We start from the raw sequence: 27537 nt of genomic DNA on the forward strand, positions 1-27537 counted from the left end.
TGATCACTGAGCCACATAAATCAAGATTTCTTGAGGAAATACCTGTGTTGGAGTATTGAGAGATTCACATGCCAGTTAAGTTCAGACCAGATATCTCAGTTACATTTTTATGGCCATGACAAAATACCATGGCCAAGGCAGCCAAGCTGAGAGCTTATATCCTCTTTGCAGACAGAAAAGCTAACTGGGAAGGCCATAGACTGCAAATTCAACCCCCAGCTACACATCTCCCCAACAAGCCATTCTAATCCTTCCCAAGCAGTTCTACCCCTGGAGACCATGTGTACAAACACGAGCCTGTGGGAGCCATTCTTATCCAAACCACCACACCAGATGACAGTCTATGGATTATTCCAGCTCCAGGATTCTAGAATTCCATAAAAGGCAACCCTTTAGATGGATATGCAGAAACCCCTATCCAGTTCATCTAGCGCTGTTTTAGTGTTTTATATGGTGCTGCATTAGCATACACCATTGATGCTGTACGGGAACTTTAGGAGCTCTCTTGTGTAGGATACACTAGACCTTGGGTGTGTTTGCCTTTCCCTTTTAACTGGTTTGGCCTCATTTATTTTCTAGAATTTGAAGTTTTGGACTTTTTGAGCATTTTGATTCATGATCAACCTTGTTTTCTTGATATGCCTTTTAGAAGACAAATCTGACCTTGAGAACAGTGTGATGCAGAAGAAAATAAAAATCCCCAAACTTTCTCTCAGTCATGTAGAAGATGATGGGGAGGTTAAAGACTATGGGGAAGAAGATTTACAGCTTAGACACATCAAGGTAACAAAATCTTTGCTTTTCTTGGACATTCTTTGGAGTGACTCCATATTTCCCAGGACTAAAGAATTCCAGACTGGCCTCCTTCCCTATATAAATGTCTCCTGATGTCATCAGCCATGAGCTTTGTTTTGTGTTTTGGGGGAGTGGAAGATGCTTAACAGCAAGGACATTTTCCCTCTAGCCTACTTTTCAGAGGCTCCTCATTTAGATTGTACAACCAGACACAGTCCCATTGGCAGAGCGTTCCATGTCATGGCTGCTGGAAATTTAGAACAACTCTGGAGAGGTCACAGCTGAAGTACATGGACATTAAGCAGCTGTTGGAGTTGGGTAGCAGTTTAGAACTAGTCACTATCATATTGTCCCAAATTGCTGAGGGCGGACCCACTGGGAAAGGATGTTGGTAAAATTCACCCAAGAGCATCTGTGAAATGCTGAGTTGGATGAAAATCTCTTCATGAGGTTGCATTTCCTTGTTATGTGCTCCAGCTGGCCTCTCACTATTTGAAAACAAACAAACAAACAACAACAACAAAAAAAAAACTGCTGGAAATATTGATCAGCAGTCTAGCTCTCTACCCACTTATCCCATTCTGTGAGTATCTCAGAGAAAGGAAGAGGGAAAAGAGAAAAGGTGCCTTCTGCTTTGTGCTCTCGTTTGGGACACAGGTCAAGAACATCCCCAAGGTGTAGTCCAAGAGACAGAGTCAATCTATTATATGGCATCCATCCCCTGATGTGGCTCTGGCCCAGTGCTGGCCCTTGGACTCATCGAGCATAGCCACACATGTTCCCTGTTCCCAGAGTTCTCACAGTATAGTGATGTGAACTGATGTTAAAGATGATCATTACATTTTAACAGATACCAGGACTTTGCAGTGTTACACAATCTTAAGTCATGAGTTTACCTCATTTTTATTACCTTCAGTTTTCTGAAACTGGAAGGTTGAGTCAGACCTGGCTGGTTAAATTGTGCAGAATCTTGTATACCCTGGTTGTCTGTATCATACCTCTGGGAGAGCTCATGACCCTTCAAACCTAGGTCAAGACTCAGCCACTTCTGCAGCTCTGCCACCCTCAATGGGAGCTTTGTACACTTGAGCTGAAATTGCCTCTGACAGCTGAGCCCCAAGTCCCTGGGTAGCCGTGGATGATTGTCTCCTGGGTGAACCTTCCTTTCTCTGTGCTGTCCGGCTGAGAGAAAGGCTGGCAGATGTGAGAGCAGGAGCTCTGGCTTGCACATGGGCTTCAATTCTGCTTCTCACTCTGGGACCCTGGGAGTGGTTCCTCCCCTCTCTAGGACTCTGCTTGCTTACCTGCAACATGAAGAAAAGTGAAAGCAGCCCAGTGCTAGCTTTCGTTCTTTGAAGCTTTCAGTTGAGTAAACATTTGTCAGGCTTCTGCCAACTGCCAGTCCTGAGTGAGTAGGCAGTAGAGAACCAGAGAAAACAAGACATATGTACTGCCCTAGATTAGAGTGGGTTTGGATTTTGACATTCTTCCAAACTAAAGCAGTCTTAAAAAGGTTACAAGATAGAATTCCATGCATATGTATGTTCTTGAGTGTGATTCCTTAGGAATGCCTTGGGCAGGCCAGATTGCTTCCCAATTCTTTGAAAATCCATACTGGTCATCCCATAAACAAATAACTGTCCAGGTACCACAGAGGCTAGGGAGGGCTGGGAAACGTAGAAAAGTGGTCCTGATATGTGCGTCCAAGAGGCCGAGTGCTAGATGGAAAAAGTGTTAACATGACAACCAGTACCCTGACTCTGCCACCAGCTGTTTGTGGCTTTTGCCATGAGCACTCTGGTCCTCTGTTTCCCCATTTGCAAAGTGAAGGGCTTTGACTGTGTCTGTAACAGGTTTCTCCAAGCACTGATGTTCTGTGGTTCTGTGATTCTAGGATTGTCTGGGGAAATATTGAGCTGCAGTCCAAGAAAGTCCCAGCTGCCCTTGCCTGAACTGATTCTCGTTGTCCTACACAGAGACCGGAGGGGCGGAAGCCTAGTGAAGCGGCTCACAAGAGTATCGAGGCAGTGGTGGCCCGGCTAGAGAGACAGAACGGCCTGAGCCTGGGCCACAGCACTTGTCCAGAAGAGGTCTTTGTGGAGGCCTCACCAGGCACGGAGGACATGGACAGTCTGGAGGATGCTGTTGTGCCCCGGGCTCTGTATGAGGAGCTGCTGCGAAACTACCAGCAGCAACAAGAGGAGATGCGCCACCTCCAGCAGGAGCTGGAGCGGACTCGGAGGCAGCTTGTACAGCAGGCCAAGAAGCTCAAGGAGTACGGGGCATTGGTGTCTGAAATGAAGGAGCTCCGAGACCTCAACAGGAGACTCCAAGATGTGCTACTCCTGCGGCTTGGCAGTGGTGAGTGCCCAGGCAGGTCACTTACCACTACTCACAGTGGGAGGGCATCTTCCTCCAGCTCCCCTTCCAGCAGGATAAAGGGGAAAAGCAGGCCAAGTACCCTTGAGCTTAGGGGAAGACAGAGACTTGGCTCAGCAGTTACCCCAAGGAGGAGTCACTCTCCTCTGAATATGATAGGAGGCCATGGGTGAAGCATTGGCCACACTGTGGTAAGAACATTGGGGAATATGGTTCAAAGAACATGGGTAGATAGAATGCTTGCTGTTGCCCATTCAGCAAGAGGTAGCACAGGGATTTAGAGTAGCCCTCCAAAGAGAACTCAGGACAGTAAAGAAAACTAGATGGAAATTGAAACACGCACTGTCACTCCAAGCCAGAAAGTGACAAAGGAGGGATCCTGCTAACATGGCATAAAAGTTGAGAGCATGCAGTTATTTGTAGGGGGTATATGGAAGAGACCTTAGGAAGGGCCTGGACCTGAAAGGGGGCACTGTATCCAGACACCTAAGGAATTCAAGGATGGCACTCATGAGTATGAAAAATACCTAGGGCATGTTAAGAGTGCTCCTGCAGATGTGGAGAGCAGCAGATAAGAATGTTGAAAACTACCTTCTTGGGTAGTCAAGGTTTGTTTTGTAAGAATGAAAAGCGTTAAAATGCTTTTAAGGACTGGGAGCTATATGTAGCTCAGCAGTAGTGTGCTTCTGTAGCATGTGCAGAGTCCAGGGTTCAATCCCACTTTGAAACAAAACAATCAAGAAAGCTATTGTGCGTTGGAGGAATGTGGGGATTAGTACAAAGATAAACAAAATTCCTTTGGTTTGCTCATAGGAAAACCACCCTGGCCTTTAGGTTTTCTCATCTGAAGTGGTGTCAAGGCTGGAATGAATGGACCCTAAAAGGCAAGAGACGGAGGAAACAGCAGACAGAAAAGAAAAGCCCCTGCAAAGTGTTAAGACTCTAGCAGTGTGAAAGGTGTGGCCAGTCAATACTGACTGAAAAGGTTGCTATGCTATGTGTTCACAGCCTCCATGGCCTCTGCATCAGGGCACTTGACTCAAAAGAGGGAGTAAACTAGAAACATGGGTCCTGTCCCGAAAATTTAAATCAAATATGTCATCACAGAAAGAAGGTGTCCATATCTAGATACAAATTTATGTGCAGAGTCCTTTCTTAGATTCGTGTGGATAGGCATGCTCCCACGGTGCCCCTTTCTATGTGTGGGTGCCTTTTGCTTCTTAAGTGTGTCTTCATGGTGAGGTCTCAGTAGATCAGCCAGGAGCCTTTCTTTCTGTCCTAGACACAGAGGAGCAACAAACCTCCAACTCACACCACATCACTGTAGCTAATGCCCTAGAAGAAGTGTTCCCACTCCCCAGCCCTGCCTTCATCTTGGCTTGGGTCCCAAATCAGAGTTGAAGAGGTTCACTCTGACACTAAAAGTTAGGTGTGATTTTCAGATTCATAAGGCGTTTATTACAATAAAATGTCAGTGAGAATTTATGAAAGCAGTCTTGGTGCTGTAGTGCAGTGGACCCTGGGGACAGAACTGACTTTTCAGTGTTGCCTGCTTTTCCGAGGAAGGGCTTTTGCTTTGATTGTGGCAGGCCCTTTGTGAACGTCTTTAGAAGGATGGGGAAGCATGCCAACTGCACAATCTCTCCACACCAATTTCTCAGCTCATGGGGGAAATGATGTGTTTTGCATGGTCATGAGCTGAGTTCAGACTCCAGAAGCCACCCTGAGCTTGAGCAGTAAGAAACTGCGTTATGTGTTGACAGGCGCCACCTTTCATCATAAAACACTTGAGAGTCAAACCTAACCCTCACTATCCTTGGTGTCTGGCCTTGCCAGGCTTTCTCATCCTTAGTGGCCATCTCTTCTCTGGTGTGTCACCGTTGCTGACACAATGGTATGGGATACAACCACAGTATGGATGAGGCTTTCATCATAGCCACACACACAGCCCTGGACTCTCAAGGCAGCAGACTTCCTGGAAATCACACACATCCTCCTCCATCTAGGGACATTTAAACTCCATTTTTTAATATGTGATAATTGATGCTAACACAAAATCCACACTGCTTAATAATCAAAGGGTCTCTGCCTATATGAGGCTGTATAATTTATGGATGTATACAGACCTGGATTCAAATTCCAACTTCCCCTACATTCTAACTCTGTCTTTGAAAAGTTTTTTTATTTCATTTGCTTTTCCTCCCTTTCTAATGTCTTTCCTCCTTTCCTGGTTCCCCTTAACAATATTTACTTGTCTCCTTCTGTGTCAGGCATTGTGCCTAGTGGTAAATAACAGTCACATACATTTGGAACACACACACATGTACATACACATAACTTTATGTACATGCACACATGTACACACATACATTCATATGTACACATGTACATATACACATATTCACATATATACATGCACACATATATTCATATACACATGCACACACAAACACACACACACATTCATATGTACACATGTACATACATTCATATATATGCATGCACACATATATGCATGTACACATATATGCATATACACATGCACACACAAACATACACACAACACACACATATACAACACAGATACACACACTCACATGTGTACACACACATATGCTTGCATATATACCTTGCCTTCTGCCTTTGAGGATCTCATAAGCACAGAGAGCTGTGGGACAGCAGATATAAGACATCCAGTTTTGGAAGATTGATAAAGAAAAGCAGAAGCAGGAGGACATTAGTAGGCTTGAAAAGTGAGTTTTAATGAAGGCAAGGGTAATTGGGTATGAAGAATGAGGTGCAGCTTAGTCAACCAGCAAAACTCTGAGCCTCAATATTCTACTCGGTAAAGTGGAGCTGACGTCAGCCCCCGTCCAGCTCTGATACACGCAGTGTAATGTCTGGGAAGCTGTTGATGCTCAGGTACTGTAGTCACTCTTTTTCTACATCATTTGGAAGAGAAGCTAAGATAGGGTCTGTTTGGAGTTTAAAGCTGGCTCCCCCAATCAGAAATTGGCCCTGTGATGTTGGGCAGGTTTACCAGCTTCTTTGCTTCTCATTATGTTAGACATTAGAAGATAAAATGAGTTATAGATATCTGCTTATTTTTTCATTCAACACCACTGAGTACTTTCCAAATCTCCCTACTAGGGGAGATACAAAGAAAGTAAAAACATTGGGAGGTGGGTATAGGGTGGGGTTGGAGGTAAATGTGTAAACATGCAATTAAAATGAAGAGTAACCGGTTGTGGGGGAGGGACCCACATTTTGAGCAATCCTTTCCTTCCCTGACTCTGAGAAAATAGTTACTCTGTAAACACTAAGGAGAACCAGGGTAGAGAAGATCCAGAAAGAAAGACATGATTGCTGGGCTTTGGTTCTACATGCCCTCCAAGGCCTGTGTTGGTGTGGGCCCTGGCTTCTTCCTTGCTCTTCTTCCTTGCTCTTTCAGGGCTCACCCGCTCTCCTACCCTAAGGTTTCAGCTCAAGGGCCTTTGTCCACACTGGGTGCTGGATCACTTAGACCTATCATTTATACAGGTAATCAGAACCAGGTTGGCCAGTAGATCAGGAGATCTGTTTAAGAGGGTTTCTCCCTGCATGAGAGAATCACTGCTGACTCCTCCGGGTAGTGTGGGGGCAATCTGGAAAGCAACAACCTGGCCTCCTGAGGCTCATGGCTCATGACAATTCCAGGCGTGGAGATCAGAGTCCTTGGGAGCCAGGAGTTATAATAGCTCATGGAAGGAGCGGCACACACTGAGAGGCCCAGGGACAGCAGGATGCCAGCAGTGGTGGAAGAGGCATGGCTGGGTCATTGTATATCCACTCTTTCTTGTTCTTCCATTCATTCTCTGGAAATGGCAGCTGTGTCTGATGGGAAGGATTCTCTGTAGGGTAGAATCTTGGGGCTCCATAAGAACTGATAGGAGATAGGAGGTTGTTCTCATTTTGCTAGTGGAGAAGCAGGACCACACTGGTCCTGCCATCTCTCTAGAGCTCTACTCTTTAGCACTCTGACTTTTTTGTCACCAACATGGGTGTGGCTTCACCATCCTTCATAAAGAACCATCTGTTCCTTGTCTATGATCAGAAAACAACCCTTTCTGAGAAGACATATCCACACACACTGCCCCCACCCCAAGGTCATTTATTTTAATATTTGTTACAGTGTCAAGATTAAACAAGAAGGCACTGGTAGAGTGTGGCTGTATGTCCAGTACAGTCAGTGTCCAGTAAATAGCAGTCTCTAATCCCTTGCAAAGAATCAGTGCTGAGGAATCTAAAACACAAGGGAATTACTGCTTATAAGACACATGCTGATTTATGGGATTATTCATTCATTTACTCTTTCTTCTTCAACAAATGTTTATTGAGATTGTACTTTGTGCCAAGACACGGATAGATGCTCGAAACCTAGAGATGAAGGAGACAAGACCTTCATGAAGAACATCTGCAAGCTAGTGGGTTAGTGTTTCAAAATGGGAAATGGCTGTCCAGGAAGACAAAGGAGCCTAGGCGACGCAGAGCAGTTGGGATGCAGTAGGCAAGGAGCGCTTGTGTAAGAGCGGAGAAAAGCAGTGTTTCATGGCTTCTCCTCAGCTAGTCATTGTTCTTAAACTTTTTAATTACATCTTTATTTACTCAGTATGTGTGTGTCTGTGTGTGTGGTGGGACTCAGGGATGGAACCCAAGTTCTTCAGGCTTGGCAACAAATGCCTTTATCAGCTGAGCCATCCCACCAGCCCAAGTACCTGCTCTTAATAGGTAGGAACAACAACAATAACAACAAAAACCAAAAAGCTTAGTAATTCATTTTGGTGTAAACCAACTTCTCTAAAGAACTCCAAGGAATATGAAAAGGAATAGATGTGTCCTTGCCTTGAGGATGTTCACAACTCTGTTTGGGGGCCACAAACATGGATACAACCTGACACTAGGTAGAATAAAATTGGTGCTTTAATTGCAGGAGGTGGGGCGGATAATGATTTCAGATTTTGTATATATTTTGTCAAGGAATGTAGGCACAGATGATGAATTCTGACCAGCTGAGGGAGAGATAATAAGAATAATAACAGTAATTTACATGTGATGGGCACTTTACAGGTTTCAAAGCACCTTGACATTTTTATCTCATTGGACTATTCCAATAGCCTTACTGCAAGCCCAGGTAAGGATTATTATCTCCATTTGAAAGAAGAACATGTGAAAGGAAGAGATAATGTCCCCGTTGGCTAGATCATAAGCGGGCTGAAATGTTTGAAGAAGAGAGCCGTGGCGGCTGGCCTGCGTATCTGTCTTGGCTCTTCAGAGCTGGATTGCTAACACCGCTGTAACCCTCTGAGTTTATGCCTTGTGTTCTGTCCAAGGTCTGTTAAAATACCAGCTTTGATCTTTAAAATCCTTTGTGGTCTGAGCTGGCTTCTGTACGCCCAGGTCTCTGATGGTGCCTTGAAAAAGACAGCTAATGTCAGCCGGATGCTTCCTGCTGACTTCCCCTGTACTGGAGGCAGCCTGGCCTTTGGCAAGAGATATTACTTAGGCTTGAATCTCACTTCACATAATTTTTTACCTGTGTGACTTGAAGCAAAGAAGTTAACCCTTCTGAGTCTGTTTTCTCCTCTGTGTATTGGGAATCTTTGAGCCTGCTATATGAGGCAAAGAACCAACTTAATGATTTAAAGTCTGCATGGGCCCTGGGGTCAGAACTTCTGGGGTTTTGAGTTCTAGTTCATGTGTAATCTCCTTCAGTTGCTTTGAACAAGTTACTTCCTCGGTTTTACTTTCCTTGTCTATAAAACACAATCACTGAGTGTCCCAACCAATATGGCTAAGATGATTAAATAAACAGTTGCAGTGAAAATGTCTGCCATACCCAAGCATGACATTGTTCCGTAACTCCTACACTGACCTGTAAGTTCATTCAGGGATGACACAAGACAGTGTGTATACAGTGCCTAGCACCTCCCAGCTGTTCCTCCTACAACAGAACACTGAGATTGCAGGGAGCATTTTAATCTTCGATTAACCCTTCATGCGTCCTGCAGATCTCTTCCTAGTCTGAGCTTTAGAGTACATCTTTAAATCTTTCAGTTCCCAACCATGTGATCTATAGTTTTGGAAATGTCCCCCTGTCTCGGTTTTCCTGAGTGGAATTCTACCTTACCTCCGGTTGTCTGTTCACTGCAATGGGTCCTCATCAGCCTCGGATCCCATCACCCGTCTCGGAGATCACGAATCCCACCAGTTCCTTCAGGCATCACCAGATCAAACTCTGCCTCCTTGCTGCTTAGGTTTTCCTCCTTGGGTCCCTTGCAGTGAGCAGGAACACTAAAGAGAATTGGATTTTGAGAGCAGGCTGGAGAAGCTGAGTAAGAGTCCTATTGTGGAAGTAAAGCACTGGGGGCTCACATTTGCTCACAAGGTTGGAGTGGTACAGAAGACTGTGTACCTGGTGCTGCCCAACTGGATGTCACGAAAAGATCTGCCAGTGAGACTGGGATCACTTATCTGAGTGATAGTGGCCCTCTTTCATTTTGAAGGCCTTTTAAGTTTTTTTATTTTGTTGGTTTATCAAAATTACCCACAGTTAATGCCAGATTATTTTCAAATGTGATGCAAGGTGGTTAAATAATTCTAGGTTCTCCTTATCTTTTCTCCCAGAACCCATTTTCTTGTGGGTCAAGGGGATGAGGCTGAGGGAAAGTTCCTGCTGTCCCTCTGATAGCTGTTAGGCAGGCAGCTAAGCAGTCTAGACACCTCTGGGCTCTGCCTTCAGTGTCACCCTGTGACTTGCATGTTTGCTGCTGGCTGTGCCAGTCAGGAAATGCAAATGGCAAAGGGCTTAACTTACAGCTCACTTCCCCATTAGATGTGCCTTGGGGCAGACACTAGAAACTTTTACACATAAAACCACCTTAGCCATAGGTAGGCTCATCGATGGGAAAACAGACTGCTCCAAGAGATTAGGTGACTTGCCCGAGGCCACAGGCCCAGGAAGAACCAACTTTTGCATGTAGGCCTATCTTATTTTTCCATATGTCAGCCTGTCTGATCAATCACCCAGCCCCTGGGCCTCTATGGCGGCGTCTCCTCTTCTACTTGCCTCGGAATTCTGGAGCTTTAAGACACACTCTTGTACAGGCTTCCTGCTTCATTTCTTCATAGTGTCTGTCATACCAGATTATATGGCTTCAAGAGTCTAACCAGAAATTTCCCATAGTTTTCATGGGCATTATGTTTTTAGGAAAAAGATAATTCACCCTTTCATTCTCATATTAATAGATTGGAAAACCAAAAGCCAGAGGAAAGAATATGGCTGTGCTGCATAGAATCTAAATACATGTGGGGATTTCACCATCAGGAAGCTGTGGCAGGCAGATTTTTCAGTTCTCAGGGAAGGATGGAGTCATTTTGCCCACTAGGATTCACTGAGGCCCAAAGGCTGCCCACACTTGCGGTCCTAAGGAGCTCTCTGATTTGGGGAGTAGTTCTCACAGAGACCCAGAGCCCACCTATTCAGTCCAGCCTAGTCAGTCCAGCTACCTAGTCAGTGTGAAGCCTTTTACAGCCATCTTGCAAGCGATCAGTGGGCCACGTATAGCAATGATTCTCAGCCTGTGGGTCTCAACCTCCTTTGGAGTTGAATAACAGATATCCAGCATATCAGATATTTACATTAAGATTCATAACAGTAGCAAAATTACATTTTTGAAGTAGCAACTAAGTAATTTTATGGTTAGGGAACATCACAACATGAGGAACTATATTAAAGGGGCGCAGCATTAGGAAGGTTGAGATCCACCGGCCTGTATCATGCCCCTAGACATAGGAAGCTCACTTCTGCCTTCCTGTTACACCTCTCCTCTCATTGAATAGCTGGGATGATAGGGAAAAGTGTTTGTGCAGGAAATGTTTATTAGATACTTCTCAGTCCTAGGCCCTTTGCTGGGCTGGAAAATGAAATGCCCTTAACAGTAAATATGGTGTATGCTTTCCTCTTAGGCCTTCGATATTAGAGGAGGACAGAGGAGGGGCCTTTTTATACTGCTCGAGTATGGGTGCTGTAGGTGGCTTTAGAAGGCCTCAGATTAAGGAATTTAGTTATATCCTTTGCAGTAGGATTTAGTTATATTCCTTTGCAATAGGAAACTCTGAACAACTTTTAGAGTTGTAAGAGAGGCTGACTTACACAGAGAACGGAAGAAAAGTCTGTTAACATCTCTGGAAAGGAAAATTAGTTGAGAAAGTGCAGTCCCATGGTAACTTCTGCACCCTAGATCTGGCCTTGTGCTCACTGTTACACAACACAAGATCCCTCTGCTCTCTACACCATTGGGGCCCATCTCAATCTCTCACCCCTCCAACTCATCCAAAACCAGGACCAGAGGCCATCTCGTAGCCATTGAGTGCTTGTGTGACTTCTTCAGCACTGCTCTGGCAGGACAAACCCAAGCCACCTTGGCTGTCTTGCCATGTTGATGCTGTGTAGGCCACATAGTTGGGCATGAGTGGGTGAAAGAGAAACAAATGAACAAGTATACTATGAGAAAAGTATGCTCGGAGTTTCCAGAGGTTGAAGTGAGTTCTGGTGACTGTCTCACACACTCTCTCTCACAGCTATAGAGTTCCTCAGAGATGGTCTGAAAGAGTATTGGAAGGATAGAGGGGGTGAGGGTCCTGCAGAATTGGAGGACACAGGAAGTCTGTGAAACCTCTGGGCAGTGGTGTTAGGTGAGGTGAGGGAAAAGTTAAAGGAGCAAGGCTCGAGAGAGCCCTAGAGCCCCGAGCCTGGGCAGGCAGTACCTTTGTGCCTTTGTTCATCACTGCACCTCACTGGCCCTTCTAGGACTTAATGAGGTCATTCTTCCGGGCTTCAGTCAGGGTTAACTTTTTTCCTTCAGCACTTACTTAATGAATACTTTATAGGTGCTGGGCAGTGAAGATACAACCGGGAACAGGGCTATGGCTGCCCTGCCTCTGTCTCTTAGCATTTCTGCCTTACTCAGAGATGTTAAACAGATAATAACAGTGAGGTGAAAAGAGTTTCTAAAAGGAGACTTTTTTGGTGTAAGATACTTAATGTAGATAACAGTCAATAGATATTAGCCCTCTGTCCTTTTCTAACACGTGACTGAAAAGGAAGGGTTCTCATGCTAATGAAAAATACTTCAATGCCACCCATCAGCAACTTGGCCTTGGGTCTACTTCCACTTCCTCTTTTTTTGAAGGGCTTCATGCCTTCTCTCATACTCATTTCTGCCCTGCTGCTCTCTGGTTCAGATTCTCTGAGAGCCTAGCCAACCTGGGAGGCCTCCATGTGTGCTGCTGGGATCTCACCCAGCCCAGGCCTCAAGCCAGAATTACTTTTGCTTCAGCCCAGCAAAGTGTGTGGCAGCCCTTGTTCACAGACCACATTCAGGAAGTGTAGACTCAAGGGGCCAAGGACCAAAGAGCCGCTGCCACTTGTGCTGATGACATTCCTAGACCACACTCAGCCCAGCTCTGCCTTCTAGGATCACTTGATCACTTGGGAGCTTTCCCTTCCTAAATGTGTGTAGATTGTCAGACTGCCCACATTGTGGTCAGGCAGGGAGCCTGTGTTCTGTCCCCTTTGCCTTTACCGTATGAAGATACCCCAAGGGCCTCACCCCACCATACGTCCCCGTCCTCCAAGTGTGTGTCTGTTGTTCTGAGACAGTCCTAGTGTTCTCCAGGTCCAGCATGGCTGCTTTTGCTTCTGTTCCAGAGTCCTCTTGTCAGTTACTTGGCAGTTGTGACAGTCTATATGTCACCTCTTTCTCCATCTCCTTGACTTTGAGTCTCTGAAAGCCACATAACCCAGCCTTGGCATTTATTAGATAAGTGATAGATTCACTGAAGGAAAGAGGCCAGATTGCCTCAGCCCTTGTAGAAGCTAAGAAGGTACATAGTCTCAGTAGTAGGTGAAAATGGTCAAAGCCATCCTCCAGGGCATGGAAGGGTCTGCAGAGGCTGATCAGCCTGCTCTGCCCTGGGCCACAGAGGTATCCACCCTGCCTGGATCCCTGCCCCACCCCACGCCCCCTTCCCAAGGCCCTTGCTTATTTCCTCGATTGTTTTATGTCACTGCTCATATCCAGATTCTTTTCTAGAAAGCAGATTATCATTCTCTAAATCCACAGTGCCCCATGTGACAGAGGTGCCCTGTCTGCTTTCGGGAGTTTTGACTTGGTTTAACTTGCATGTTGGAAAACTAGACATGCACTTCAGACTCACTATAGACATCCAGAAATAACTATGATTTAAGCCTTTTAAGAAGAAATCTAGCATGTCCAAACATGTATAGGATTTGGAGACATGAGTGACCTCTGGGTCTCCTTGAAATCACATCAAGTGGCAACTTTTCAGAGATAAAAGTAAGGTAGTACAATTTCACCTCTCTGTTGTCCCAACAAGCAGACTGTTTTCCTCTGTGGCTCATTCCTCATTTTACAAGAGGAATTACCAGGGCTTAGAGGGGTAGAGGATCTGGGACATGGGATTTAGACCATGTCGTGTCCCCTACCTCCACTGTGCACCCATCACATCTGTGTATGACCTTGTAGTGTTTCACATGCAGAACTGCAAAAAACTTCCAGACAGCTAAAGTATTTCCTGCGTGTTCCAGAATCTTGGTGTCTCTTACAGAGCTTGAGTGGTGAGGGGGGCTGTGTGGGTTGTGTGGCAGCTTGTGTGGTGACTGGGTTCATGAATGACTGAAGGAGGAGGTACTGCCTTTTGTGTCCTTGAAAGGGCTTTCTTTACTTGGCTGAGAGGTTTTTTTCCTCCATGGAAGGTGTAGTTTCCCCAAAATAAACCTCAAGTGTGTGTCACTACCTGAATGCCAGTGGATCAAAAGGCCTTTCTTTTTTCTTCCTACTCTTCCCACAAAATGAGAAAAGTTCCTTTGTTACCTAGAATATCTGCGCCAGAACGCACAGTGTTGTCTCCCAGCACAAGTGCTTATTATTGTGGCTAATTTGGTCACATGTGTTTGAGGCAGAACAATGCCTCAGAAATTTTAAAAAGCAAAACAGCAATCTGAAGCATTTGTTGTAATGAGATGTAAATTGCCAACATCGGGAGTGGAGCCGACTAAAATTTGCAATGAAGTGATTCCCCCCCCCCCCCATCAACATCTTAAATTAAAAGCACTAGAGGCCCTCCCTCCCTCTGCTCTCCAAGGAAACAACATAAGGCTTTTTGTTGGTGGTCGGTTTTGTTGAATTTTGTCCTTTTCTTTCCCGATTCTGTCATACTGAACATGTCCCTCAGTGACTGATTCATTTCCCCATTTGTCTGTCATGTTCTGATTCTCTGTCCTGTGCCTGCCTTTGGTCCTCTGTCATTCAAGAGTCGTGCTGCCTTGGTCATCCCTTTTGTAATTCGGAAAGCTGAGTTCAGAGATGAAGTGGCCTTCCTAAGATCCTTTTATCTTGGAGTCACACCCACATCTGCTAAAATCCTTTTTCAGTGCCCCCCCCCCCCCCCCCCCCCCCCCCGCACTCAGGCTGTGGCCCTGATTGGTACTTTCTGTATGGACAGTGTGCCAGAGGAGGAGGCTGCTGCAGAGGACTGCCACCAGTGTTGGATGATTCTAACTCAGGCTGGTAGGAAAGGCTTTTTCTTGAGAGCTAGTAGCCTCCATGTTTGACAGAGCTCTGCTAGTCCCTGAAGAGATGAGTCTGGGCATAGGAAAGGGGATGCAAGTGGTTACAAAGCCTCCTTCTGTACAGGGTCTTGTGCTAAGTATGAGGGGCAAAAACAGACCAATGGGGACCCCCTGACTCAGTAAGTCATGCTTTAGCAGAGTCAAAAATAAGCATACAAGTAGATGTGTAGGTAGACAGTGGGGGCTAATTTACTATGCCATACTCTGAGGTACTCACTCTCTTTCTCCCCTATATATAGACATATATATATATGTCTGTCTTTCTTTCTCCATATATATATCTATATATATACATATATAGATATATATATGTATACATGTGTGTATCTGTATATATACACATATATATGCACATACATATAAATGTATATATATTCAAATGTATGCATAAGTATATGTGGTATATGTGTATATGTGTATGTATGTATATATGTCTCCATGTGTGTGTGTCTGTCTGTGTCTGTGTATCTGTGTGTGTGTATGTGTATGTATGTATGTATGTATGTATGTATGTATGTATGTAGATATATATGTTTTACTCATTTAGTTTGTCATTCCTTCCTTCATGTGAGTCTGGGTCAAAGTGAGTAAATCAAGTCTTGAGATAAGAATTTGACCCAGTGCCCAATGGTCACTGACACAGAGAGACAGTCCAGTCCCTTCCTCCACTCAGCTTCACAGATTAGGTGAGGCACCAGATGCATCTATGAAGTAGGGATGGTGTCAAGAAGGGTACAGAGGAGGGTGGAGGACTTTGACTGAAGTTACAGCTCTCCTACAGTACATTCAAACCCAGTGTTCAATCCCAAGCAGACAGGATGGGAGAACTGCCTCTCTTTGGAGGATCAGGGTCTTATGAATGAAGTGTCATTTGAGTTAGGCCTTGTGTCACCATTGAAGTTTGGACAATTGGACAAAAAGGACAATAGAAGCACAGCTGCTGGGGCCAAAGAGACAGTGTCTGTGTGGAGGGGTAGGGATGCTACTTAACTACAAATCAATCTCAGAAGCCTAGACTAACAGGACATGGAGTCAGAGAGAGAACACTCAACCCCTGTTCTAGTCTCTGCCAGTGTAGATACAGAGTCATTTGTTTATAATCATAGCCCCTGCCCCAACTTTCCATTCTAATTAGCTGCTTCTGATGTTAATCTAGTTCTGATTTCTATTTCTCAGACTGTACAAGAGGTTTACAGACATTCCTTCCTATCCATACTTCTTCCCTCAACACCCTGCTTAGCATCAGGGACTTCAGAATCTTTGCCCACACTTATCAGACACCTACCCCTTCCAGCCGTCTGCCCTTTCATGTCATAGAGAATTTACTAAGAGCCTGCCATGTTCCAGGTACTCCAGGCTCTACAGGTGCAATGTGAGTAAAACTGTGCTCTTGAAGAGGGTCGCAGTGTAATACCGAAAACAGGTAGGGGGTAGCTGGCTGCACACACAGCTCGCAAGTTGTAACACACAGACTACTACCTAGAAGCAAGGCATCAGAAAGAAGCTACCTGACTAGGAACCAGACAGACAGAAAGGCAGCCTTCAACATTCATTTAATAGCACAGAGGCCTAGGACAGCATTACAGACAAGGGGGCAATCTGAATTCTAGACATAGAGAGAGGCTGGTTGTCCTGGGCTGTGGTGGGGGTGCTAAGCAAGGAGGAACCATGTCATAGTCATGTGGAAGTTATCTTTGGCAGCCATTGAGCCATTGTAGTTGTTTGAGACAAGGTCTTATGTAGTCCAGGCTGGTCTGCAACTTGCTGTCCAGATGAGGCTAACTTTGAATACCTGATCCTCCCAAGCATGAGTGCTGGGATTAGGGCCATAAGCCTTTGCCTAACAGTCTTTTCTCTTAGAAGGAAAAGGAGGTTTCAAAAACATTGTAAAGATGACCTAAGAGCAGTGCATGCAATGGCCTTTCAGCCATTTCTCTTTTCTCCCACTGAACATCAGAGCAGGACGAGAAAGCAGACGCCTCAGCCCATCTTTATGGGAAAGTAGAGTAATTACGTTTTCCGGAACTGAGGAAATATCAAATGTTGTACTTATTCATTTGTTGGAAATTCATACCTGCAGAGGGGAACCTTTGGCATGTACTTGCTTTGGAGACTTTGGATGCAATCTTTGTTATGATCCTTTCTTCTTTAGCAAATGCTTAGAGAACACCTACCAGGTTTTATGCATAAGGGGAAAATTAAAGAGCTTGGCCTGGACCGTGTCTAGGGCACATATAGGAGATGCTGTCAGGAAGATAAGAATGCTATCTGTCCTTCACTCAACCAACTTCTTCTTCTGCAGCTCATTCACTTGTAGTCACAAAACTGTAACACAGCGCAGCCAGGGTGGAGCTCAGTCTGTATCAAGATGCTGTATGTTCTCCCATCCGCACCACGCTGACGACTATCCACTTTGTGGTCAGCTTTGTGCAAAGCTCGTGCCTAAGTCTTTGGAGACTACAGAGAGTCTCCCTTGCAGTCAACAACTGCTAGCTGCCAGCAACTCAGAGATGATACTCTTATTCTGGAAAGCCCTGCCATAAGGACATCTGCTAACAAGCTCACAGAGACATTCCCTCCATCAGCCAAAACTGAGGATATGACAACTGAGCATAGAGTTGCAGGATTTAGTAAATAAAGAGCTTTGTTCCCAGTTGTCCACACGGCCAGGATAAGAAATCACACCCTGATTTCGTCACATACTTCAGCTAAACACACAGCAGCAGCACACCGCACCTTGATTTTAGTCAAGGCCAGGATGTGAAACTTTTGAAGTTGATGTTAGACTTTTGAAGTTGTTCTCACAGACAAGTTAATCGAGTCATTTGGCCTTGTTTACCCATTTTCTCTGTTCTTTGGTAATCAAGACACAATAGATGATTAAAAAGGAAAAAAAATACTCTGTCATTTTAAAAGCTAGTAGGGAAAAAAGGCACTCTAGAAACAAAACAGCAGCATTTCCCCAGCTTCCTTTCACTATTTAAATCTCACATAATTTGTGTTGATTGCATTAAAATAAAAAGTGAGTGATCGCTGTATCAGGTAATCAGTAGCTTGCTCTGTGTTGTATTTTAATTTCTTGGTTGTAATGCCCTTGCTCAAACCCTAGATCTCAAGAAAGGGAAATCCTTTTCATCCCTCCCCAAAGCTTTTCTTCTCTCCCTTGGTCCACATGGCCCTCTCCATCATAAGTTCCAGAGATGAGTTTGTTGGTAAGCCCACAGTTTGCATATTCTAGTTAACTGCCCTCCTTTCTTCAGCAGTCTGAACAGGCCCCAGCTCCTGTGCAGGAACTTGAGTCTCCTGCCATTCTGCATAAATACTGACACCCTGGGAGATGCCCCTAATCATCCTTAATGACTAAAGTCTAGTTAATTCTTGCCCTCTCATTCCACCTTGTGACATTCATGCCTCAAAGCACATTCATTGGAGTCTGGGTTTAAGTGTAGCATAAAGAACAAAAATAAGCTAGCTTTTTTTTTCTAGTGCCACTATATGCTGATAGATGCATAGTTAAGAATATTTGCCTTTTATTTTCCTTGGAGTTCTAGACAGATCTCTTTTCTTAACTGCCTAGGTCCCGCCATTGACTTGGAAAAAGTAAAGTCAGAATGTCTCGAGCCCGAGCCGGAGTTACGGAGCACTTTCAGTGAGGAAGCAAATACGTCGTCCTATTACCCCGCTCCTGCGCCTGTCATGGACAAGTATATCCTAGACAATGGCAAGGTAGTGTTTTCAGCTCAATATCCATTCTCCCAGGTGCTTGCTAGTAAAAGGAAAGGTGGAGAGCGCAGTGGGGACCTTCTGAAACCCCATGTGGCTAGCCAGGCAGCCTCCTAGCATAGCCCCCAGTGACTGTGGAATTTATCACATAGTCGCATAGGTTTCCTGGGCCTTCCCCTTGTTCCTCTTTAAAAAAAATGTTGAGTCAAAATAACTGAAACTAACCTGGCATTTTAAAATAGCTTATTTATGAGAAAGATTTAAAAAAAAAATAATTCATTTGATAGCTTGATATTCTTCCTCACTTCCTATGAAATCAGATACCTGAAGTGCATAAGTTTAACTCAAAGTAAATTACCCATTTATAGATAGCAACTCAGTGTATGCTCATTCTCCATTTACAAAGTAGATGTTCCTAGCTCTCAGCTCTGTCCTGGGAATAGAGGTGAATGAGCCATCCTCCTCGTCCCCAACTCACTGACCTACAACTCCAGGGATACACACCACTCCTCATATTTTCTCTCATGGCTCCTGAAAACAGATAAACGAACACACAAGCCCTGGTGGTAAGGAGAAGTCTGTCAGAGCCCTTTGTCCAGGAAGCATCCCGCTTTAGTGTTAGACTCTCTGCCACTACCACACACATGTCAGACTTGCCTCTCCTTAGCACCCGAGTCATCTGTGTCAGCTTGTTTATCTTGCCTCATGCTTTGGGTGGTCTCTGATATCCTTCCCTGCTGAAAAGGAAAGGTTCTGTGACTTGCTTTGTTTAATAGATCCCACAACTGTTTGGCCTGAACTTAAGAAAATATTGTAGATGAGGAAAAGAAATATGTTTGTCTCCAGGGCTCTCTTGGATGTGCTGCTGTACTCTGCATCTCTCACTGAGTGCCTCTTTCTCTGCAGGGCCAGGACTTGATGAGATACAGTCTAGGCCCTGTCTTCATTCACTCAGCAGGCTTTCCCAGGACGTTTTGCAGAGGAGTGGAAGGTAGACGCCTGAGCCTTAGCTCATTGCACAGCTCTACTTCTGTACTTCCTGTGTGACATCAGGCCAGTTCTTGGCCTTCCTGGGCCTCTGAGTCCTTATCTGTAAGAAGCAGACTGGGTGGATGCTTTCCATAGGCCGTTTGGGAGTAGAAGCCTGTATCTAAGTTTGGTAAACCTCCCAGATTGAAGCTAGACTGGCAGGACCATTCTGGGTCTCTTGAATTCCTTTTAGTCAGGACCACATTGTGGACTGATTGAAGAATTTTTTCTTAAGTAGCTTCCAAGAGAAATCTGTTTCTCTCTTGCTTTGAAGGCTGCCAGGCAGCTTCTGAACTCTGCTACAAAAGTAGCATTCTTTCCCTAGAAAATAGGTCTCTGAAACCTTATTTGATTTTAAACACACACACATTAAGCGAGCCTCTTTTACTTTCTCCCAGTCACTGCTCTAACCCTCACCCAGCTTTTCTTAGAGACTAATTTGTAGTCAGGCAAAGGACTGTGACTGGAAGGAAAAGAAGCAGGCCCTGGAAATGCGGCTCCTCAGGGCACTAGGTGTCACTTGCTAATCCTAACCATTGCTCTTATTGTTCCTGGCTCTACTGTCTCACCGAACCCTTCTTCTCCTGTATGAGCAGAAGACCCAATCTGTGCAAGACCTGGGACACTGGGATCTGATCCATTTGCTACTAGAAATGAGTTTTAGCCTATAAAATACTTCACAAAGTAGTTCCTGAAGTCCATCCTACCAGATGTCATATTTTTATAACCTCCCTGATAAGGAAAGCTAACTGTTGATCAACTGTTACCGTAGTTTGCATGAATGGGGCTGGTTGACACATAGATTACTTTCTGATGAAGTCCATTGCTTATCTAAGATGGCTTTTATTTAACAAACAAACAAATCTCATTGACTTACACAATTGCAAAGACCATGGAACAGTCTAACTTATACCTGTGCACTAAGTAACAAATCTTGAAAATGTACCCAGAGCATGAAATCATCTACTCTGTGTGACAGGCCTCTGCACGTGGGGCCTGAAAGCCAGATCCCCTAGTTCCCAGGTCAGGGCTGAGTTTGTCTTGCTGTGCCCCCTGGGAACTCCACATTACACTCTGTAGCCATGAATGTGCTGAGCTCAGCAAGCCTTGTCTCAGTCGCTCAGCCTGGACCTGTGATGGATCTACCTGAGGCCGAAGGACTGTTTCCACCTGTTCTATGGCACTGGCATTGAACTCATGTGGATGCCAGAAACTCTTTTGTTCTCTTAAGGAAGAGCTGCTCATCAGAGGTGAAGATATGTCAAATATGCCCATATGTTTAATATTGCTTTGAGATTAGACTGGTCTTGATCACTCTGCAGGAGGCAGAAGGGGGAGAGCCTTGATCTCTCCCCCACTGGGATATGTGCCAGGACAGGTCGGACTGAGTCAGGAAGTCAGTGGCTGTAGGTAAGCTGGTACCTTACAAGGGCTGGAACAACCCTGTAGCAGTTAAGCAATATTTCCTGTACCCTGGCCTATGTATGGCGAGCTGTGTAGCTTAAGATGACGTGAATCTGTCATCCTAAGGACATCCCTTTCTTTCCTGACCAGTGGAAAATAAGGGCAGGGATGCCGATATGAAAAGGAAGGGTGAGGACGTAGCAGCCTCTAGCTGTATGCTCTCATATTCAGTTCATCTCCCTTAGAGCCTGATTACCCCTCTGAGAGGGAGGATGATCTGTGTGGTTGAGAAAAGTGAAAGCTCAGAGAAGTCTAGTGACTGGCCCATGTTAATGCCAACAGAAGAGACAGGATCCACACCCAAGGCTGACAGCTCAGAGCCCATCCTCCTCCTGTCCCACACTGGAAGGAGGAGGAAGGTGTGTTCAGAGCCTTTATAGAGGAATGGACTTAGTAGTGTTTTAGTAGTGTTTGAATAGAGCCAGGCTGAGGAGGTCAGGTCTAATGTGATAAGAAATAGGAAGCCATTCAAAATTCCAAAACGTTGTCTTGGCATTAAAACAGAATCGGAGACTGCTGAGCTGCTGAGGTCATCTAGTCAAAGGAGGAAAGCGGATGTCAGTGATTACAGGGTGAGCTGGGCGGGACGGAGCAGCCACTGGCAGGAAAGCCAGTCAGACGGGCTTTATCCAGTTTCCATCTGCCTGTGGAATACTGTACTGGGAACTAGCACAGGATGTGGCCTGCAGGTGCAGAAGACTCAAAAGGAAACCTATAATAACTGAGGATTTCTGTGTTAGGTGTGCACTTTTCAACCACATCAGCGCTCCACCACCCCCCTCCCCGACACTCAGGCTACATCAGGGCAGGCCAGGATGGCATGAACTAAGCTACACAGATTTGGGGCTGAATTTTGATTTTTAAATTGGCTGATTGTATGTCTTGGGAAAAATAATTTAGTCCCCCAAATTTGTGCCCACGTGTGTAAAATGATAGCAGCAGTTTCTACCTGCTTCTAGCTCTTATGAGCATTAAGGACGTTGATCTCACTATAGGCTCTCAAAAATATGGCTCTGTTTTTCCTTCTAGAACACTGGCTTACATGGCTTCATCTTTCCTCCAGAGTAATAAGTTAAGCCAGGGACGTAGTGCAGGCTTATGGTCCCAGCAGTCAAAAGGCTGATGCAGGAGAAGTGCTGGCTGCACATGTCTTTATTTCCTCTTTCAGAATCTAGTCTAGAGCAAAGTCCCTTGTCTCCCTCCCATCTCAGGAAGCTTGTGTGGATGGCTATGTTATCAAGGGAGGGACACAGGTCCATCAAAGATCGTGCACTCAACATGCCTGTTCACCTGGCACAGACTGCCCACCGAAGTTCAGAAGTGAACTGAACAGAAGGCCAAATTTGACCTTGGGCTCTGGTTACTAAGCCAGTCCTGGGCAGCACATCTCACCCCAGGGCTGCTTATCTTTCTGAGCAGAACAAACTGATTTGCAGTACTGAAGTGCTCAGCACAGAGAAGCCAGGTGGGTCTGGTTATCTGGCCTCCCACAGTGGGCTAAATGATCTTTTGAGCAAAGAAAGGTGAAGCTAGATGTAGCATGTAGAACATTTTCTTAGCAAGGAAAGTGAGTTGCCTGGTTGTTTTGTTTTCATAGTTAGAAAACCTCAATAATTGATGAAGCAAGTATTACTGGCTGGCCTGGCTGCCCTTCTCTGTATCCACCTTTCTTCTCAAGCCAGTCTTTGGCAGAAGGATCTTTAATCATTTCTTGAGCTTGAGTTCTTGAGTTCTTACATTCTGCCATCAATTTGTGTGTGCATACGCACATGCCACTTCGGGCCTTCTCCAAGAAGTCTCCTGGCCATGCCTTGGTGGTGATCAGAAGGTCTTTATGAAAGCAAGAGCCTTTGTCAGAACCTTCTCACACCCCTGGGAAAGGTCAGCTCATTAGCAGGCTCCTCCTCTCCATCCCACAGAGACCTTTTCTGCCTTCTACAAGGACAGCAGAAACTCAACCTGAATGGCAATATCAAGGTCAAAACTTTTTTTTTTTTAATGATGAACATAAGTATCACTTTGCAAGTTGTCAGTGGCCAAAAACAGAGACAAACTTTAAAGCTGTAGCTCATTGCTAAACATTCTGGAAGCAGAGAGGGTAGTGTGATTGATTGGCTCTCACTGTTACCCTTACTGTGCCTCTTCTAGGGGGCACGAGATTGTATTCCAGTGTGTGTGTTACCAAAATCAAACCTGATAATTGTGGTTGTATTTAATTTCTTGAAATCATAGGTATTCTGAGCCAGAAAGATGAACTTTGAGATAGAATACAAGTCTCCCACTTCGTAGCTAAGGAAGCTGCAGTTTGAGCTAGGAAAGGGCTCACACAGTTACACTCCTGCTGGCTCTAGAGCCAGCAGCTGCTCTGCTCCTGCCAGCTGGCAGGGGTTTTATAACTTAGCTCTAAATTGGAATTACCTAGGGAGCTAAACCCTCATGTCTAGGCCACACCCAGACCAAATATATCAGAATCTTGGGGAGGAGACCAAGGCACCAGTGGTCATTACAGCTGGGTGAGTCCTCCATGCAACCTCTACTATGTGAGCAAGAGGTGTGCCTCAGATTCTGCAGGTAGAAAAGTAACGATCTTCCTATAGTACAACACATATAAACACATGTGTCCTGAGTATAGATCAGACTCAGAGCAGCCATCTAATAACATGAGTACAGTTTAGAACCCCAGTCTGCCACTCAAAAAATTGAGTGACTTTATCTAACAGAACTTAGTTTTCCCTTCAGAAATGACAGTGTTATCACAGCAACTTCTGTTTAAGACAGTGAAGTCGGGACTTTAGAACAAGTGCCTGGTGCTTCATAGGGATCCTGAGAGGAAGGCTGCTGTTGCATCTGTGGCCCTGAGAGGAAGGCTGCTGTTGCATCTGTGGCACGGATCCCTTACGCTGAAGAAGCGGTGTTCTAAAGGACAGAAGTGGCCTCCAGCTGCCTTCCCGTCAGACTAAGCAGGTGTACTGTTCTTACCTCTTTCAGGTCCATCTGGGAAGCGGGATTTGGGTTGACGAGGAGAAATGGCACCAGCTACAAGTTACCCAAGGAGATTCTAAGTACACGAAGAACTTGGCAGTCATGATCTGGGGAACAGATGTTCTGAAAAACAGAAGCGTCACAGGAGTCGCCACAAAAAAAAAGAAGGATGCTATCCCAAAGCCACCCCTTTCTCCTCACAAGCTAAGCATCGTCAGAGGTAGCTTACCCAGTGGGAACACAATGCTAGACGGCCTGTCCTTTACTCTGTCAGAAAATGTGTTTTGCAAGATTCAGTGTTTCCTGAAGCCCCAGTGTGCCAGCCCCTGAGTGTGACATAGGAACATAGAAGCAGACATCATAAGCTGTCACTAGAGCTCGCACACTGGACAGAACACATGACTGTGGGCAGTGGCACAAATATGACTCGAGGGTGTAGCATGGGTCCCAGAGAGAAGGGCATGAGATGCAGAGATGGGGTGAGTGAAGAGGAGAGGTACCTCAGGAGGCAGGGGCATCTTCAGCAGAGGGGTGCACCTGGGAAAGGAATGTGTCTAGAGAGTGGCAAAGGTCAAGGCTGGGGAAACTTCTTACTAGCCACGTCTAGTGCAGTCGGTAAGATGAGGAGCCATTGACGAAGCTTCGTTTCTGGTGTTGGCGATGGCAGGCAGAAAATCAGGGAGTCATTTGTCCACCCAGAGATATGGCTTCACCCCATACTCCTTATTCCCTCTCCTCCTCTCTCCTTCCTTCTTTCCTTGTTTCTCTGCTCCCATATTCCTTCCTTCATTCCTGTTTTCCTTCCTCCTCCTTATCTTCATATTCTCTTCTTTCTCAAGCTACCCTACCCTAGCCCCTGCAAGACTCTCCCATTGAGGTCAAGAACACAAAGGACAAGACACTATGTGCATTTACAAGAAACTCAGTCTCATCATGAAAATAAATATAACAATAGTACTATATAGTCAGTATAAAGTAAGAGAGTAGAAGACTGAGCATAATGAAGGTAGTAACTGCTAATCATTCTGAGTACTTGCTAAATCCCTTAAACACTTTTAAGTATATTAACTCACTCTCCCAGCAACAGCCCTACTGCTGTTATCCTTTGCACAGATAGGAAACTGGATCATGGGAGTAGTAGGTTCTTTTCCCAGCCGATACTAGGAAAGCCAGGAAACTAAGGGTGGCTTTGTAGTCTGTCCCTAATTGCTGTTCTCTAAATGGCCCCAGGACTGCCATATGTTGATGAAGAAAGTAAGACTCAGTGCTCAGTCAGGTGAATGTCTAGTTTGAGCAGGTCCTAGAGTTCAGCATCTTCTGGGGCCAGATACATCTGTGACACAGTCAGGCACCTTTAGGTTCTCAGAGTTTCATATATGATATGAAGAGACAAAAGGCTGTGTCAGCTCTGTTGGGGAGGAGGCCTTTTGGAACATAAGGCATTCCAGCTGAGTTACACAGGAAAAGGCAGTGGAGGTCAGGCAGAGAATACTGCAGTGTAGAGACTAGCACACCCAGGTTAAGTGGCTCAAGGGGAGAAATGGCTGGCTGCACAGCTGAGAAGGAGGTCAGAGGTGGGGAACAGCCAGTCTTACAGGGAAGTGAAAGCCATAATATGCAGCTTGAGTTTGCAGAGCCCCCAGAGGCCGTTAGTCAGAGGGGAGACCCCTAGGGAGACCATGGAGAGCTAGCACTGTCCCAGACTAAGGTTGGAACACAGACAGTAGAGAAGGACTCTTTATGTTGAATGTTCCAGAGGTCAGGGTGGCAAGATGCTAGTGATTATGCAGCTAAGCTAAGGTCACAGCATTACGGTTTCAGAGTCTGGATTCAAGCCCACACATTCTCACTCTGGTCTGCAGCCTTTCCCAGCGTAATGCAGGTATCTCCCCTTCTGACTAGCTCATGATTAATTTGTGGAACTTTGTAATAACTTCATGAAGAAGGCAGCCACTTATTTTTAGCTGCTGTCTGAAATGGTGCAGCTTTATTCAGGGGCTCACCCTGGAAAGGTCTTTCTTGGGAAAGCATCCCTGCTTTGCCCAGTAGGTGTGAAGTTCCAGTTCTGTCATGCTTGTCAGAATGTAACTCAACAGCAGGTCCTGGGTCCCCTCAGATAACCGTCGTGTTTCAGTATGAACGTACCTGCTGAGTGTGTGCCTCTATTCTGAGACTGTAGCTGACTTCCTGTTCACTGCTTAGTGCGGTCTCGAGTCATTGCAGCTGTTTACTGATCCCTTCCCAGCTTTTGTTTTCTTGGCCAAAACCTATGTGCTTTATTTATGTCTGTCTTTATTTTTTGAGACAGGTTCTTATTCTATAGCCCAAGCTGGTCACAAGCTCCTAGTCATCCTCCTGACTCCACTGCTTTCTGTCACACTGCCCCTGTCAAAAAGCTATGCACAGCTTGTCTTACTTATTTTATGCTTATCCTTCTCCCTCATCTCCATTAGAAGCTCAGCTTTATGAGCATCTTGTTCCTGGCTTACGTAGAGTAAGCACTTAAGCGTACTGGCCTTTCCCATGCAGCCTTCTGCCCTTGTGAGTTCCCTCTCTTAATGAATAGCATTACCAGACAGGTACATCTCCCTCCCATTTCCACTCTCCTGCCTCTCCAGCCTTCCTGTCTCTAAATACCTCTTAAACCCTTCCTGTCTTTCCAGATCCACTCTACTCTCATAATTCAGGCCTAGCCGTGTGTTTCCTTTCCTGAAGCCTCCAGACCATTCTCCTGGTTATGTAACCAGAATGACCTCTCAGAAAATAGATATGACCCCCTCACCACCACTCACCCGCACACCCCAGCTGACTCAGAGTCCCCATGTTTAGAGGGTGTCTTAGTCAGGGTTTCTATTCCTGCACAACATCATGACCAAGAGCAAGTTGGAGAGGAAAGGGTTTATTCGGCTTACTTCCACATTGCTGTTCATCACCAAGGAAGTCAGGACTGGAACTCAAGCAGGTCAGGAAGCAGGAGCTGATGCAGAGGCCATGGAGAGAGATGTTCCTTACTGGCTTGCTTCTCCTGGCTTGCTCAGCCTGCTCTCTTATAGGACCCAAGACCTCCAGCCCAGGGATGGCACCACCCACAAGGGGCTCTACCCCCTTGATCAGTAATTGAGAAAATGCCCCACGGCTGGACCTCATGGAGGCACTTCCCCAACTGAAGCTCCCTTCTGTGATAACTCCAGCCTGTGTCAAGTTGACACACAAAACTAGCCAGTACAATTGACCCGTTGTCAACTTGACACACACATCACTATTAAGCCTCAACCCTTATGTTCTTATTCATCCTCAAGATCTAAAGTCCCACAGTCTTTACATATAAAAAGTTTAAAATTCAAAGTCTCTTAACTGTGAGCTCCACTAAAATACATTCTTCCTTCAAGATGGAAAAATATCAGTGCACAGTCACAATCAAAAGCAAAACCAATGTCTGGGATCCAACTCACGATCTTCTGGGCTCCTCTAAG

General features: G+C 45.4%; 1 protein-coding gene across 10 annotated transcripts in view; it reads left to right on the top strand.

The window, feature by feature from the left end:
• The window catches only part of LOC116096412 (BEN domain-containing protein 5), a 1197642-nt gene that overhangs the window by 939988 nt on the left and 230117 nt on the right, over positions 1-27537 (top strand). For 2 of the 10 annotated variants that reach the window (XM_031378200.1, XM_031378206.1), the window contains 4 exons: positions 650-783; positions 2772-3156; positions 18444-18592; positions 24071-24284. The exons of 7 other annotated variants lie outside the window; for them this stretch is intronic. In XM_031378200.1, the coding sequence (XP_031234060.1) occupies positions 650-783; positions 2772-3156; positions 18444-18592; positions 24071-24284 (882 nt within the window). Of the gene's footprint in view, positions 1-649; positions 784-2689; positions 3157-18443; positions 18593-24070; positions 24285-27537 lie in introns of all 10 variants that reach the window. One more of the 10 variants, XM_031378207.1, reaches the window with a different exon arrangement.

Source organism: Mastomys coucha, unplaced genomic scaffold, assembly GCF_008632895.1.
Source record: "Mastomys coucha isolate ucsf_1 unplaced genomic scaffold, UCSF_Mcou_1 pScaffold18, whole genome shotgun sequence".
Taxonomy (NCBI): domain Eukaryota; kingdom Metazoa; phylum Chordata; class Mammalia; order Rodentia; family Muridae; genus Mastomys; species Mastomys coucha.